The 15999-nt window shown below is 54.5% G+C and overlaps 1 protein-coding gene and 1 long non-coding RNA gene across 2 annotated transcripts; one reads left to right on the top strand and one right to left on the bottom strand.

Annotated features, from left to right (window-relative positions):
- Nucleotides 1–505: 505 nt before the first annotated feature.
- On the bottom strand, nucleotides 506–13890 carry ADORA2B (adenosine A2b receptor). The gene is made up of 2 exons (XM_036395336.2): nucleotides 13381–13890; nucleotides 506–1692 (listed from the first exon to the last, which is right to left on the bottom strand). Exons 1-2 carry the CDS (start codon nucleotides 13743–13745, stop codon nucleotides 1011–1013), a joined length of 1047 nt encoding a protein of 348 aa, XP_036251229.1. The 5' UTR covers nucleotides 13746–13890; the 3' UTR covers nucleotides 506–1010.
- On the top strand, nucleotides 10480–15761 carry LOC118694311 (uncharacterized). Its single transcript, XR_004981405.2, has 3 exons — nucleotides 10480–10717; nucleotides 12293–13782; nucleotides 14633–15761. It is a non-coding gene; the product is annotated as an uncharacterized LOC118694311 (long non-coding RNA).
- Nucleotides 15762–15999: the final 238 nt, after the last annotated feature.

Here is a 15999-nt window from a genome sequence, read left to right as displayed (position 1 = left end):
AAAATATGAAAATTACTATTAGGGGGGAAAATAAAGCATTCACAGCTTCTGGGGGCTTCTGGGCTGCAGGGGTGTCCCAGCCAGACCAAGCCTTAGGAGTCAGGGAGCTGCAGCATCCACCTCTCACAGCTAAAACCTGCACTTGTGGAACCTCTGCAAGGCTGGCAGAGCAAAAACCCAATTGTGGAGCTCGTGTCCCCAAGGCAGAGTGACACTGGCCTTGGTGGCTCTGGTTCAGACCAGCCAGGACCATTGGGGCACTTCTGCCTCCTCACTTTGATAGCTGCAAACAGATCTGGAAGCAAACCTGGGCTGCACAGCCCTGTGAGCCAAAGTGATTTCAAGGCAGTGAAACCTCTGCACTAAAACCTTGGTCAAGTCTTTTCTCAAATCTTTCAGCAAATGGGGTTTCCATGCTGGGCTGGCCAGTCCTGATCTGGTTTTCCCATCCTCACAGTCCCTCCCCTGAGTGCCTGGAACACAGATTCAGTTTCACACCAGCAACTGGGCTAAGTAAGACTTTTTCCCATCAGAGAATACAAGCTGCATCAAACAATTGATGGAATAATTAGGGTATTACCAAAGTGCTGTCAAGTATGAACTTGGAGAACAACTCAAAAAACAGACACAAAATTATTACTCCTACATGAATCCAAATATTAAAAAATAATAATAATAATAATAATTAAAATAAAGATCCTATGACTTGACATGAGCAGCACAATTGGGGAAACACCCCCCCAGCAGGTGAGTCTTCCCCAGTCAGTGTCCAGCCTGGAAAGGAAACACCTGGAAAGGAAACACAAGGGGATCACAGCCCCAGGGGCTACAGAGGAGGGCGAGCTGCACTCAGTGTCCCCACTCAGGTCACTCCTCTGCCAGGCACGACGTTAATTACAAAAATAAAAATAAAAATAAAACCAGAGCTGCACGAGTCCATAGTGGTCATGTCTGAGCCCTGCTGGCAGGGCAGGCAGTGCCAGGGCAGTGCCAGGGCAGCAGGGCCGGGCTCACACGGTCACCGAGGCCGCGGGCGAGCTGATGTTGATGGCAGTCAGGTGCTGGTTGTGCTCCGAGGGACACTTGGGCAGCTCCTGGGCCTTGCAGAGGATCTTGGAGAGGATCTTGCGGAAGGTGCAGCGGAAATCCCGGATCCTGTAGGCGTAGATGATGGGGTTGATGACGGAGTTGGCGTGGGACAGGATGATGGCCACGTACATCACCCACTCGGGCTTGGAGCTGGAGAAGCCCTCGTGGAAGTGCGTGATGCAGTTCAGGATGTGCAGGGGCAGCCAGCAGAAGGCAAAGAGGCCCACGATGATGGCCAGAGACTTGGCTGCGTGCACCTCCTTCTGCAGGGTGGTCCTGGAGTTGCCCATCAGCTCGATCTGGTGCAGCTGCTTGCAGGCCACCATGAATATCTTGATGTAGATCCCCAGCATGATGACGAGCGGGAGCAGCACGCAGCCAAAGAAGTTGAAGTAGACCATGTAGCTCATGGTCACCACGTTCTCAAAGAGGCACGAGATGAAGCAGCCCTGGGGCTCTGTGCCTGTCTCGTTGGTGGCGTTGGGACAGCCACTCATGGCTTTATTCCAGCCCATCAGAGGGGTCAGTCCAATCCCAAAGGACAGCAGCCACAGCACTGCGATGAGTCCCCTCGCCCGCTTGCCGGTCACCAGGCTGTTGTACCTGCAGCCCCCGGGACAAAACCACAGCAAATGTTACATAAACGGGCACTGGCGACTTCCCTGCAGTTAAAGGCATCTGTGTTTTGGTTAATGAGACAAAAACCACACCCACGAGGGGGCCTCACCTCTCTGATCGCCCGAGGGGCAAAACCTCTCACCTGTGTCTCCACCCACACACCGTGGTTTGGGGAGGTGACTCATTTACTATTCCTGAGAGGCGCCAGCGCTGCCCCAGCCCACAAACCCCCTGCAAGGGGAGGGAAGGGACTTGGAGGCTTAAAAAAGCTTTATCATTGCGTGATCCTAAACCACCACCTGCCAGCAGGGCACGGACAGGGAGGCTCCCTGATGCCCTCTGGCTCTGAGCAGCCACTGCTGCGCACGCTGGGGCAGCTGCTGGGCAGTTCCTGGGCTGACCCCGTCCAGCTGGGCAATGCTGGTGCCCAGCTCCACCTTGCAATCCCATGTGGGTTATGAAGAAGCTCTGCTGTGGCCCAGGGACAGGTTGGTGCAGTGCTGAGCCTGGTGCTGCCCCACACCTCCTCATGCCACTGAGTCCTTTCATAGCCCCTCCAGCCCTCAGATGCTCAGAGACACAAGCAGAGCTGGAACCTGAAGCAGCAAAAGTCAAAAGTCTGGTTTGGGAGCACCCAGAGCAGCTGCCAAAATCAAAGCATCCGTCAGATCCCTGTCTGGAGAAGGAAGAACCTGCAGGTGCCAGAAGCCAACATGAGAAACCCATTCCTGTCCTCTCCACAGCCAGGCAGAGTCTGCTGGCTGCCACACGTCCCCTCCTTCCCACACCCTTCTCTCTTCACCCTTGTTTACTCTGGCTGGGCTGCCCTGCTCCTCCTTCCCTAAGAACGTTTGTTCTGATTTTCTTCCGGCCGTGAGGCAGGGGAGGGTTTTATTCCCACAGAACTGCAGCTGTGCCTGTGAATCACTGTGTGAGTGAGCTCCTGCTCCTCTGCAAGGATGGGGGGGACAGTGGGGGTCAAAGAGGGGCTGGGGGAGCCCTCAGCTCCTTCAGGCTGGACTGGCTGGGAGGATGCAGGAGCAGCAGCCACATTTAGGTGCTGCTGAATTGTGGACACAGCCCATGGGTTGGTGTCTGAAGGGTAGATCCAGCCACTGAGGGCTTCTCCTGCATTTTTCTCTCATTATTAATATGTTCCAATACTTAGAAGACGAGAAGTTCTCAAATAGGGCATCAGTGAGGCCAAGCCTGTTGCTTTGAGACCCCACATGAAGTTTTCAGAAGCTGGAGCTGGTCTGGGCTTGTGGGACCTGAAATCATTGAGATTTGAGAAGTTGACAGAAATCCAATCTCTTGGCAAAGTCTGAGTCTTGAGCTGCAGCCCTGGCCAAGCTCAGTCAGTGCTGCAGAGGCACCAGGAGCTGCTGCTCTCTCAGCCCTGCAGTGGAAAGGGAACTCTGCAGCTCTGCCTCGGGCTTGCCCTGCTTGGAGGATCTCTCCAGGTGCTCCATCCCAAAAACTACCATGGTGAGACTGGGAAATGCCAAAGGGCCATTGTTTAGAAGCAGACACTGAAGGAATGGAGGGGTTTGTGTGCTCAGGAACAGGAGGAGCCACCTTGGCCATGCTGAGGTCCCAGGCTGGTGACATTCAGAGCTGCCTCTTGCTGGCAACACGTGGCCCCAAATAAGGCTCCTTCCATCTGCTCTTCTCCTGAACTCTTCTGCTAAGATAAGGCTTGGCTTGAAGGTTTACAAGACCAGTCAAAAAGCCACTTGGTGTCCCAGTGGCTGTCCTGGTGTCCTGTTTATTTTAGAGCTGCTGGCTCCTCCCAGCAGAGCTGCAGAGGGACCATGGCACGTGCGTTTTTACATCTCCTGAGGGAAGATGTGAAAACATCCTGGCCTGCAAGAGCCAGAGCTGAGCAGTGGGGAGGGCTGGAGGCCCAGGATAGAGGTGCAGATTTTCACAGGGAGCAACTGCCCTGCTCAGATTAGCTCTTCATAGCTCTTCATTTCCCCAGAATTTGCATGGCAAAGCCCTCCCACCATCTCTCTGTCCAGCTGGTGGTCACTGCTGTGGGCAGGGAGAAGAGCCCAAGGTGAAACTGAGAACAGCCTGATGTCCTAGAGCTGTTCATTAATTACCTTCATACACTTATCTGGTGGGACCCTGCCTGTATTGCCCTTAAGTCAACACAAGTTAAGCACATGCTTAAAAAAATAAATTAATGAATGTCAGCAGATCCAGGTATGAGGAGTCTCACAAGCTCTTCCTTAGCTCCATACAACAGGGTCAGACAGTGAGGAACCAACAGATTTTCACAGCTCAGAATTCTCCAGCAAACCCCTCCTTCATTCTCTTTTAGGCTTAATATTATTAGACCAAAAAAACCCCATTAAAGTGAATTTACTCACCTAAGTCTGCTCAACTAATGTATAACAAATATTGAATCACCTCTACGCTTCCCCCTAGAGGCATCAAATGTTGCCTTAATGTAAATAACAGCTGAATATTTTAAAATGATTTATTGGAATTAAATAACCTGGCAATGTGTTAGTTCCTTCTAAAGTCTCTTTACTGGTGCAATCAGCATGAAGGCTTTAATTACCCCAGCTCCCACCCCTGCCCTCTCAGAGGAGCCATGGTGGGGTGAGTCAGGCTCCTGTGGTGATGGCAGGAGCTGAGCACTGCCACCAGTGTCACTGCAGGAGGACAAGGGGCTGCTTGAGGGACAGCTCAGCTTTTGCAGTGTCCCCGTGGGCAGCTGGGGCTGTCCCTGCTGTGCCCTCACCCACAGAGGCCACAGCCAGGGCTCCACGAGCTGTCCCCAGCTCCTGGTGGCCCTGCCACAGCAGCATCCCCGTGGCCCCTCCAAACCCCAGGGTTTTCCTGGGGGAGCTCACAGCAAACACCAGAGGAGCCAGTTCTGTTGGAAGCCTCGCTCTGTGTGTTGGAGGATGGTTGGGGTTGGGGTTTTTGCATTTCTGCTGCCACTTCCCGGGGCTGGGAAGCAGCCAAGGTGCCCAGGCTGGTGCTGAGCACAGCTGGCACAGAGCAGGACACGCTGCCAGCCCGGCCTGGCAGGAACTGAGTCATGTCCTGCACGTCCCTGGCATCTGCCACCAGCCCCTGCTGGACCCCAGGGAGCTCAGCCCTGCCCTGCTGCCCCTGAGCTCTGTCAGACAAGGAAAGCACAGCAGGAGAAATTCAGATGTCCCACATCACAGCCCTGGCCTGTCCCTCCTGTCCCTGGGCCAGGACTTTGGGTTCTCCCACTGCCTCCAGAGCAGGATCAGCCTCTGATGAACAATTCCAGAGCTTCAACTCCAAACCCACCCATGGCTTGTGCTCCCCAGCTCCCTCCCCACCCTGCCCCTGGCCCAGGCTGCTGGATGCAGGGAGAGGAGCAGATGGAGTTTGCAGAGCTGGGACCAGGCAGGTGCTCTGGTACAAACAGCCAGTGACAATTCATATATTTCTATTTTAAGTGTGAAGGGAAATGCACAGACACCTCCATTCACAAGGGTTGAGAACAGCTTGGCTGCCAAGCATTGTGTCCTTGTCACCTCCTCACAGCTGTACTTTGCATCTTGCTCTTTTTATATTATTTTTTTTTTAGCTTTAACAAAGTAAGCCCCATTGCTGCCTCTGTGCTCCATGCACAGCCACAGAATGGAGATCACTCAGCAGCTGAAATGTCCTGGCAGGACACTTTAAATGAATCATAAATTGCACCTTAGAGAGGAGCAGGGAGAAGAAAAAGAAATGAAAAAGAAACAAAAAGGAAAAAAAATGAAAAGAAAAAGCTGTGCTGTTGAAGCAGGAAGGAGTTGGCGGCCAGAGCTGTGCTCAGTGGTGACGCTGTCAGCTGGGGAAGTGGGACATCTGCGAGTGTCCCTGTCCTGGGCAGACAAATCACTTCCTCCTGCATCTGTCCCCATTGTGAGGGACAGCAGCAGCACTGCCGGCCTTCCGCTGGGCGGGACTGCCGCACCGCCACTGCCACAGTGTCACGGTGGCACTGTCACTGTCACGGTGGCACTGTCACACTGTCACGGTGCCAGTGTCACAGTGTCACAGTGTCAGTGTCACAGTGTCACAGTCACACTGTCAGTGTCACAGTGTCACACTGTCGCACTGTCACAGTGTTAGTGTCACGGTGTCTGTCACCTGCCAGCCCGGCTCAGGTGAGCTCAGGGGTCAGGAGCAGGAGGAGCAGAGGAACGGGCACCCCCAGAGGAACGGGCACCCCCAGGGCTCCCGGGTGGAAGGGAGTGTCCCCTCCCTTGTCCCCGTGTCCCCAGCCACGGGCCGGGGCTGTCAAACACCCGCAGGTTTAGAACCTGCCCGGGATATTCTCATCCGTGCCCATTCCCTCCTGTGAGCCCTCCCTGCCTGGGAGGTGACAGAGCCGGGAGAGGGACAGAGGGACAGCCCCCGGCTGGGGACGGGGGACAGCCACGGGACCGTGCAGCCATGTGGGAGGGAGGAACACGGGAGATATAAAACCTGCCCCTGGCACACGGCCGGGAAATCTGGGGGTCACACGGCGTCTGCAGCCGGGGATGCTGCGCTGCCAGGGCCGGGCAGGTGCGAGCGCCTCTCGCCTCTCGAGCGGCCCCGAGGGGTTTGCAGGTGAGATCTGCCCGTGTTCGCTGCTCGGCAGGGTGAGAAAAAGCGGCTGAAAGCCGAGCTCAGACCCCGGGGCTGTCAGCGGGCTGGGCCAAGCCGGGCTGGGGCAAACAGAGGCCAAAGAGCCCCGGAGCACAGGAAGGAAATGAGCTCAGCCCCCTCGCCCTGCTCGCTGCTCTCACGCTCCGGCAGCCCCCGGCAGCCAAAGAGCAGCAGCTGCCCCAAAACGGTGCCTGCAGGGGAGTGTGGGACTGGTGTGATACGGGTGTGATACTGGTATGACACTGGTGTAATACTGGTGTGGAACCAGTGTGATACTGGTGAGGCACCAGCACGATCCTGGTGTGATCCTGGTGTGGAACCAGTGTGTGATACTGGTGTGACACTGGTGTGACACTGGTGTGGAACCAGTGTGTGATACTGGTGTGACACTGGTGTGGAACCAGTGTGTGATACTGGTGTGATCCTGGTGTGATCCTGGTGTGGAACCAGCGTGTGATACTGGTGTGACACTGGTGTGACACTGGTGTGGAACCAGTGTGTGATACTGGTGTGGAACCAGTGTGTGATACTGGTGTGACACTGGTGTGGAACCAGTGTGTGATACTGGTGTGACACTGGTGTGATCCTGGTGTGGGACCAGTGTGTGATACTGGTGTGATCCTGGTGTGGGACCAGTGTGTGACACTGGTGTGACACTGGTGTGGAACCAGTGTGTGATACTGGTGTGGAACCAGTGTGTGATACTGGTGTGACACTGGTGTGGAACCAGTGTGTGATACTGGTGTGACACTGGTGTGATCCTGGTGTGGGACCAGTGTGTGATACTGGTGTGATCCTGGTGTGGGACCAGTGTGTGACACTGGTGTGATCCTGGTGTGGGACCAGTGTGTGATACTGGTGTGATCCTGGTGTGGGACCAGCGTGATCCCGGTGCTTTCTGTTCCTGGGTCAGCCCCAGAGCACAGCCCCGCAGTTCTCCCCTGTTTAAGGCCTGAGCTCCTCCTCAGCCCCCCGGGCTCTGCAGCCCAGCCTTATCAGCCTTATCAGCCTGCTGGGGTCTGGGACAGGGGGTTTTTGTCCTCCTGAAGCTCCCCGAGGGTCGGGCCTGGCTGTGCAGCACCAGGGGCTGAGTGAAAGGTGCCTGGCAGAGGGGAGGTAGGGGCTGGCTCAGGGGCAGCTGTTTGGAGCGATCCCGCTGCCCCTCCCAGCGCCGGCTCAAGCGATAGCAGATAAGGGGGGATGGCAGATCCCTGCTGGATCCCTCCTTCTGCAATGAAAGGGGTGGAACCCCCTTCCCAAAGTTCCAAAGCGCTGCCTTGGCCCCCAGCAGCCCCACCGAGCTGCTGCTCAGCTGCCCTGGCCGCAGAGCCCAGCGCAGGGGGATGGGGCAGGGTCAGCCCCGAGCCCTCCCAGCCTCATCCCAGCAGCTCCAGGAGCCCAGCCCGTCCTCTCCTCCCTGCCTGGGCACTTCCAGGCTGGACAGAGCCCCCAGCCCATCCTCATCCTCTCCTCCCTGCCTGGGCACTTCCAGGCTGGGCAGAGCCCCCAGCCTGTACCAGCACAAGGGGCACAATCCCATGGAAGGTTTGAGCAAAAGGGGGACATGGCCAAGAGCTGCTCCTGCAGGGACTGTGCTCTGTCCCTTGTCCCCAGCAGCTCTGGTCCCAGTGGCACCAGAGCCCACAGGGCACTGCAGGGTGGCAGAGCAGGGACACCCACAGGGACACACCCCCACTGATGCACTCCCAGGTTATTTATGGCTCCTGCCCAGGCCTGATGTCATCCATTGGATTAGGAGTTAATCCTCTCTTTGGATTGCACAAATTCCCTAAACTCAGTCCCTTCTGCAAGCCTAAGGACTGACACATCTGTAGGCACAGCTGGAGTCACCAATTCCTGGCATCTTGTGGATCAAATACAGTAAGAGGAGTCCCCAAACCCTGTGTGGTCACTGCCTGGGGCAGCCCAGGGCCAGGGCAGAGCACTCCTCAAAGACTCAGCTTTGTGGTCTGTGCTCATTGCTCTGGAAACAGCAAATTTCATAAAAATCCCAAGCAGCAGCTTGATAATTAACAAAGCAAAAACTTGCAACTTCAAGATAAAACAGTTTCTGCCAAAACATTTCGTTTTTGTGTATTTTTTGCAGGGAGAGGTCAAAAGATCTTCTGGATGGAGCAAAATTCTGCTGGATTTCAAAAGTTCCTTTTTAAAAAAAAAATCTTAAAATTAACCTGTATTTTTTTTTACAGATTGAGCTGACCAGAACAGAATAAAAACTTTCTAAATCCAAAATCTGGGTTCTGACTCAGCCTGGAGATCAGTGCCCTCAGCCAACAGCCTGGAGCCAGCCCTGACATCCCTGATGCTCCCTGGCATCCCTGCTGTCCCCCAGCTGCTGCAGAGGGGGCAGAGGTCCCAAGGAGGCCCCAATTCCTTTTCCTGTCAGGACTTTTGTTTTTTTGGGAAGTGGCCTCGGAGGTGCGGAAAAGATATAAAAATCTGGGACATGCATTTTAAGGAAACCAGGCTGCTCACAGCTAAAAATAGCTGTGATTTCCCCTCTCTACTTCATTGCCATGAGGACACATGTGATTATTCCTGATTTTGCTGTTGTATTTTGGCTGTACCCAAAGGCTGGAGCGAGTGGCAGCCCTGGGGGAGCCTCTCACATCCCTCGGACCCAGCTTGGCTGCCACAAAGTTCCCTAAAGCTGTGACAGCTCCACTGCTCAAGTGAACACCCCAACACCCCAGCCCTCCTGTCCCTGCTGGGTTTGTGGCACTGCAGGTTTAACTCAGTGATAACCAAGGCCAGGCACAGCACTCTGGGGATGGGGAGGAATTGGGAATGCTCAGAATTGGGATGCTCAGGAGTGGCCACAGCACGGGAGCCACAGGGGAGCAGCAGAACTTGCCCAGGGGTTCAGATGAAGGGCAGTGCAAGGACAGAAAGAAATGAGGCAGAGGCACAGGGAGGAAGAGCAGCTCTGTGTGCTGATGGCACTCACAGGGTGAGCACCAAGAGGATTTTCTCTGCTCCCCAGTGGCTCCAATCCCACCTGACATCAAACCCCAGCAGTTTGCTTTGCTGAGCAAAGCTGGGATCTGACAGGGATCTGGGAACAGATCCCTGCAGGGGAAACACCTCAGAGGGAGCCCCTCCTCTGCAGCACAGAGCCTCAGCATCAGCCAGGGCCACCTCTGCGAAGGATGAGGGAAAAACAGCAACAACCCAAATTTAATCTGTCCCACAAGGCTGGCAGGAAGGAGCTGCACTCCTGCCTCCCTCATGTGAGAGCCAAGGGGGGCAGCAGCTCCTGTGGGACATTGGCAGGAGCAGAGGCAGGTCAGGACAGCACCATCCTGATCCCATTAACTTATTGGGAATCCATGGAGCATCCTCTGGCTGCAGGAGGGGCAGCAAGGGCTCAAAGATGTGCAGAAAGGGAGAGGATGTGGCTGGGATTCCAGTTCATAGCAAAGCTTCCCTGGAACATCAGTCCTGCACATCTGCAAGGGGTGAAGCTGAAGGTGGGAGAGAACTAAACCCAGGACAAGCAGCAGATCAGCTCGAATCCCAAGGAACTGGGGATGATTTTCCCAGGGCAGGTCCCTGGGGTGTTTGCCAGGCAGCAGCACCACATTCACTGTCCTGCAGGAGGTACCAGAGCACAGGGGCACACACTAGGCTGTCATTCAGTGTTTCTCTTTTTGGTCTCTAAATACAGATTTTCTTCTCCCTCTCTAATTCCTGACACATTTGTTCCAGGCATCCATCCCTACCTATAATTCTTCTCCATGCCAAAGGATTTGGGTTAATGCAAATAAAAGGAAACTGTTTTATTCCACCTACAAATCTTCTTTGGCTCCCAGCTACGGGACTGTGGGGTGAAATCCAGCCCTGGAGGAAGCCAGAGAGCAAAAGCCTCTGTGCCAAGTGCTCTGTGCAGGATGGATTTGCTGCTGCTGAGAGATGCTCGATTGCCTGGCTGGGATATTCTGCTTGGAGGAAGTGCTGGGATGGAGCTGGGTGCAGGAAAAGGGGACAAGGACAAGGAGCTGCATCCTGGTGATGGCCAAGGGAGAAGGGAGCCTGGGCAGGGCTGGGAGCTGCAGCTGCACAGAGTGGGCAGCGTGGGTGGGGGCTTCTCCACAAACAGAAAATTCATCAAAAGCAAACAAGCGAAAGAGGAGTTTCGAGGGACACAAAGAATTCATGGCTTCGGGTCAAATTCAGCAAATATTTTTAGCCAGAAGAGGGAGGGCTCTAAACCACCATTTTTAAAATAAGATTTTTTTGTTCTGCAGTTCTCCAGATGAGAAGTTGTCAGTTCCTTCCCCAGTGAGGAGGCCTTGACCTCAAAGAGCAGCACAGCCACATGGGAAGGGTTGGGCAACCCCAAATCTGCCAGGTTGGTCAGGATCACTTTGCTTCACTGAAACCTCCCAACATCCCTGTTCCAGTTTCACTGAAACAATCTTCCTCTTCCCCATGGGATTTCTTGGTTCAGCCACAGAGCTGAAAATCCATTATTAGCCTGGCTGTAATGCAAAGTTCTGCTGTGCACCCCAGCCCACAGGCCTGCCCAGCCTCTCAAAGAGCTCTGAAAGGGCATTAAATAATGTGGCACAGCCAGTCCTTAATGTCCCTGCTGAGCTTTCCACAGGGAGCTGATGGAACACTGGATGTGACAAGGACACTCATCTGCTCTGCAACAGCCACATTATTTATGGTAATCGCTGGGCAGGGCTGGGCACAAATCATTTTCCTAAACATTTAATACTTCATGGCCTGGTATCAGCCTCTGCACTGGCCTCCAGAACTGGTGTTTAAATGAGAAAAGCTTTTCCTGCAGTCTCCATTCCTAGAAATTGATGATCAGCTTCCCATTCCCACAGCACAGCCCTGCCTCCAGAAATTGCATGTGCTCCTGCCCAGAGAGGGTGGTGGGAGAGGTTCCTCCCCAGTCCCTGCCAGCAGCACTGTGGAATAATGATGCTGAAGAGAAAACTCCAACCAAGCCTTGCTGGGAAAGCCCTGGTGCAGTCCAGAAGGGTTTTACCTGTGTAAAAAGCTGTATAACCTCCTCTATCCCCTTTTGATCTTGGTGCACAACTAAGAAAAGCCTTTCAGTATCAGTCCCTAAATCTCCTGTCACCGAGGAGTGGCCTGTCCATTGTCCTGCTCCTCACAGGGAGAACCCCCCTCCTCTGGAAGGAGATTTTTGCTTGCTGGTCCCTCCTGAGAGCACTGAAATAGGCCTCAATGCCAAGATGGAGTTAAATCCAAATTTCACACTTTAGCCAGCCTAGGATGGGACTCCTTGGTCTCCACTTGTGTCCAGCTTGAAAGGACTCATAGGAATAAAGATGTTTGTGCAAATGGAATAAAAGATTTGGCAGGAGATGGGGTGAGGAAAGCAAAGCTGGGAAAGAATCCCAAAGCAAGGCAAAACTGCCCTGGGATGAACTGCCCTGATGGAGAGTCGAGCAAACGTGCTCGAGAGCAGGACTGGGGGGAAAGGAGTGCAGGAAATATTGGCAGTTCCATCAGCTGGCAAAGCCACTTCCCCCTGCGGGCACAAGAACGATCCCTCAGGGCATTTCTGATCCTCTGCTTCCCCCCGGCTCCCAGCAGAGCACGGACCCCTCACCACAGTTTCCTCAGCTGCAGAAAGTGCTTGTGGAACAAAACCAGAGTTATTGCCTGACAGCTTGTGGCCAGGGGTGTGACTAAACTGAAACTCAAAAATCTGACCTGCTTCAGGGGTGTGATTAAACTAAAACTCAGAAATCTGACCTGCTTCTGTAGCTGCCGCTGCCCCAGCAGCCCGGGGGAGCCCCGAGCGAGCGGGTGGAAAAGACACGACAGCATTTTCTGGAGCCGGGGTGGCTCTGTGAGCCCGGCTGGGTGGCTGGGAGGGTCAGAAACAGGGTCAGGGGTGCTGAAACCTGTCCCTGCTGTCCCTGTCCCTGCTGTGCTGCAGGTCCGCTCCCGCGACATCCCCCGGATTTCCACGCGCCGCGCTCGCATGACACACGGACACACAGACAAACGGACACACGGACGCACGGATACACGGACACACAGCCACGCTTCTCCTCCTCGGCCCGGTGACTGATTCATATTTGCTCAACCTCTGCGAGGTCTCAGATGCAAGGTGCCAGACAGGGTGAAAGGGTTTTCTCCTTTTTGAAGCCGTTTCAGGGTGACTTCATTGCCCGGGCACGGGAGATGCCGGGGGCGAGCGGAATCCAGGGAAGCTGCGGCTTTGCGCGGTTCAGCTGAGGTCCCTGCTCCACAGCCGCCCCGCTTCCCCACCGCCTCTGCCCCCCGCCAGCCCCTGGAGCTGTCCTGCCCTCCCGGGGGGCTCCATCAATGTCCTGTTCCCAGCGAAGGACAACTGAGACACGGAGGAGACCGAGATGAACAAACTCAGGTGGTTCACAATGCAAAGCCCGGGGTTTGGTGCGCTTCAGCTTAAAGAAGCTGCCGCACCAGCCCACTGGAGAGGTGCCTGTAACTTCTATTCCATACAGTTTTCCCCATTTTAATTCAATTCCCACGAATTAGAAGGAAAACAATTCATGTCTTGGATGCTGAACTTGAATGAGACTGAACTGTAAAACTCTAAATCTGCTGTGTGAACCTTTCTGCTCCCCTCTTCTCCTTTCACAGTAGGAAATAGGAAAAAGAGTGGCTGCTCCTCTATTTAATCTATTTAATCACCTGGGAGATGCCTGGACACCGCAATAAAGGGGCTGTATAAATACCGGCACAGCCCTGCCACAACCATCCCAAACACAGCCTTACACCACTGCGGGCCCGCCCGGAAACCTCTGACCCTCCCAAGGCAAACATCCTCAAGAAACTGAACTTCCAGGTGTGTTCCGAAGCAAAAGGAGGACACTGATCCCATTCCTGCAGCGAGCGAGTGACAAACCTCTGCTATTTCCACCACCTGTCAGCAGTAAGACTTTCGGGGCAGCGCTAGAGATTAGAAGCGCTAAGAGAAGGAGGATGAGACCCGGGCTGTGAGGGAATGCGGCTCCCCGCTCCCACTCCAACTCTTACCTCAGTGGGATCTTGATAGCCAGGTACCTGTCGATGGCCACCGCCAGCAGGCTGAAAATGGAGCTTTGGGTCAGCACCAGCACGAAGCAGGCGAAGAAGAGGCAGCTGTGAAAATCCACCTGGAAGCCGATGCTGATGGTGATGGCGAAGGGGATGGCCAACAACCCCACGGCGATATCGGCCACGGCCAGCGACACCAGGAAATAGTTGGTGGCGTTCTTCAAGGTGCTGTTGATGGCCACGGCCCAGCAGACCAGCACGTTGCCAGCGATGGAGAGCACGGCGATGATGAGCTCCAGCACGATGTAGGTGGTTTTCATAGTGTCCATGGCGAGCGCCCAGCGCCGGGAGCAGGCGCTGCTCATGGGAAGCAGGGACTTTCCGCCGGGCGCCCTCCCGCAGGTACCAACACGCCCCGGGGCAGCCGAACGCCCATGTCCGGGCTCCCCGCGGCCCTGGGGGGCCGGAGGGGCGCGGCGAGCCCCGGGTCGCGGCCCCCGGCTGCCCGCACCGCCCGGCCCCCGCCCGGCATCCGCGGGTCCCGCTCAGCGCCCGCCCGCCGCCGCCGCCGCCCGCGGGGCCATCGGGGCCGGCCCGGCCGGGGCTGCTCCGCCCGGGGATGCTCCGCCGCTGCCGCCCGCTCCCCGCGGAAAAGCCGCTGCCGGGGCGGCGGGGCTATTTCTGCTCGGGGCGAGCGGGGCGGGGAGTGCGCGGCGCGGAGCCATTGGCCGGGACCCGGCGGCACCGGCACCGCGCCCCCGCAGCGCCCGGCCCGCTCCCGCACCCCGGCCCGCTCCTGAACCCCCCGGCTCCAGCACGGCTTCCCCGGCCCCGGCGTGAGGCTCCCCCGAGGTTTTGGGCACCGCTTTGCACAATTCGGAATAAAAAGCTGCCCTCGCTGTCCCCAAAGTCGAGGACTCCGGACGCTGCTGCTGCTCCGGGAGAGCGGAGTTGCAGCACCGAAAATAAAATTCGCCACCAGCAGAGCGCTGACCCAAAGTAGGAGATTTCACAAAATCCTGGCAGCGCTCGGTCTCTGTATGGTTGTGGCACAGCGGGGCATTTCCTGATGTAAGAAATGGCAAAATACCACGGATTAGCAAATGCTGTTACTCACAGGGCTGAAGTGGTTGAGTTTCAGTCTAAGAAGCTTAAAAAAAAGTTATACCTGAAGGGGTTGTCTGCTCTGGTGGATCTTAAACCAGCAGGAGAGGTGAAGGCAATTTAATAACTGGTTACCTTTTCATTGCAGGTTTCATGCTTTATATTGTGTTCACCATCAAAACATAGAACAGAGATTGAACTTCACACCACTGCTGAGGCATCCAGCAGCACTGAATAGCTCAGGGTAGAAAGCAGGAAAAAAATCCAAACAATTAAAGAAAATAAACCTTCTTGTAGCAAACAGAAAGTTTGCCATTGATTTCCTTTTTTAAAAAAAACAAAGTTGTAAACTAAATCCTGTGGAAGGGAATGTTTTCTGAGGATCCAGAGTTAAATCAGAGCAAAAAACATACGGGAAAAATAGGATTGAAACTATTCCTTTGGGTGTAGTGCAAATGGAAACATTCCTGTTGACCAGCAACGCTTGGGGTCAGACAGATACAAAGGGGGACTCTTAATTTATATTGAACAAAGTAATTTTTATCAAGTTGGACATCTGAGGATGCTGAAAGAAAGCCGTGCCAGAGATTCATTTCATTTGATGGGGACACACAGAGGGATCTGCACACAGGAGCATCACTGCCCTTTGCACTCCCACCAGGACCTTTGCACTTTGCATTCCAGGCACTCTGCTGTCACAGGGAAGAACCAATCCCACGATGGCATTAACAGGGAAGCCCTTAAACCCCGGGATTCAAACCTCAGTTTTTGCCTGAAGTGCCCTGAAAGGAGCAGCAGAGTTTGAGGTGAGCTCAAGGTTCACAGCCCCAGGTCTGGCTGCTCCTTCAGAGCTGGCTGGATCCTGAACTTGCCCACACTGGTTTGGTTTATTTATTATTTTGGGATGAGTGCAGCTTCCCTCGTTCAGAGCCTGTTATAACCATGTGAACTATCACAGAGAAGCACTTTTCCCCCCAGAGGGATGGATTTACATCAGGGTTTTTACACACATTGTTTTCCTAATGCAGGAACATGTGCCAACAGCCACCTTCTGCTGCTTTACAGCACCTCAGCAAAACCAGAATTAACTTTCTGCAGTGGACACATTTTATTAGAGAAAGATCTGCTTTTGTGATCATGGAAGCACTTATTACAGACTGAGCCCAGGGAAATTGTGGTTTGTCAAGTCAGACATGAACAGAGAAACCATTATTTCAGGTTCTGATGAATAGGTTGTTTGGGCAAGGTCTCTGTGAGACAGGTAGCGAGGCAGTGAAAATTGTGGATTTTGCATTACAGGGAGATTCATGGCTCTCCAAAGCAACAGAACCTGTGCCAAGGTCCAGTGGTTTATTCTGGCAGTAACTGGTGCAACTGAGCTGACTCCCAATACAACTCCTGCAAGGGGAGCCAAGGACAAGTGTGCTCAGCTCTGTTCTACCAAACCTGGTTAAATCCTGCTGGCAGGAAAACCAGGATGAGCCCATTCCCAGATCCTGCCCTCCAGGTGTGCTC

This window comes from Molothrus ater, chromosome 21 (assembly GCF_012460135.2).
Source record: "Molothrus ater isolate BHLD 08-10-18 breed brown headed cowbird chromosome 21, BPBGC_Mater_1.1, whole genome shotgun sequence".
Lineage (NCBI taxonomy): Eukaryota > Metazoa > Chordata > Aves > Passeriformes > Icteridae > Molothrus > Molothrus ater.
Note: the sequence above shows the minus strand (reverse complement) of the source record. Positions and strands in the feature narration are given on the sequence as shown.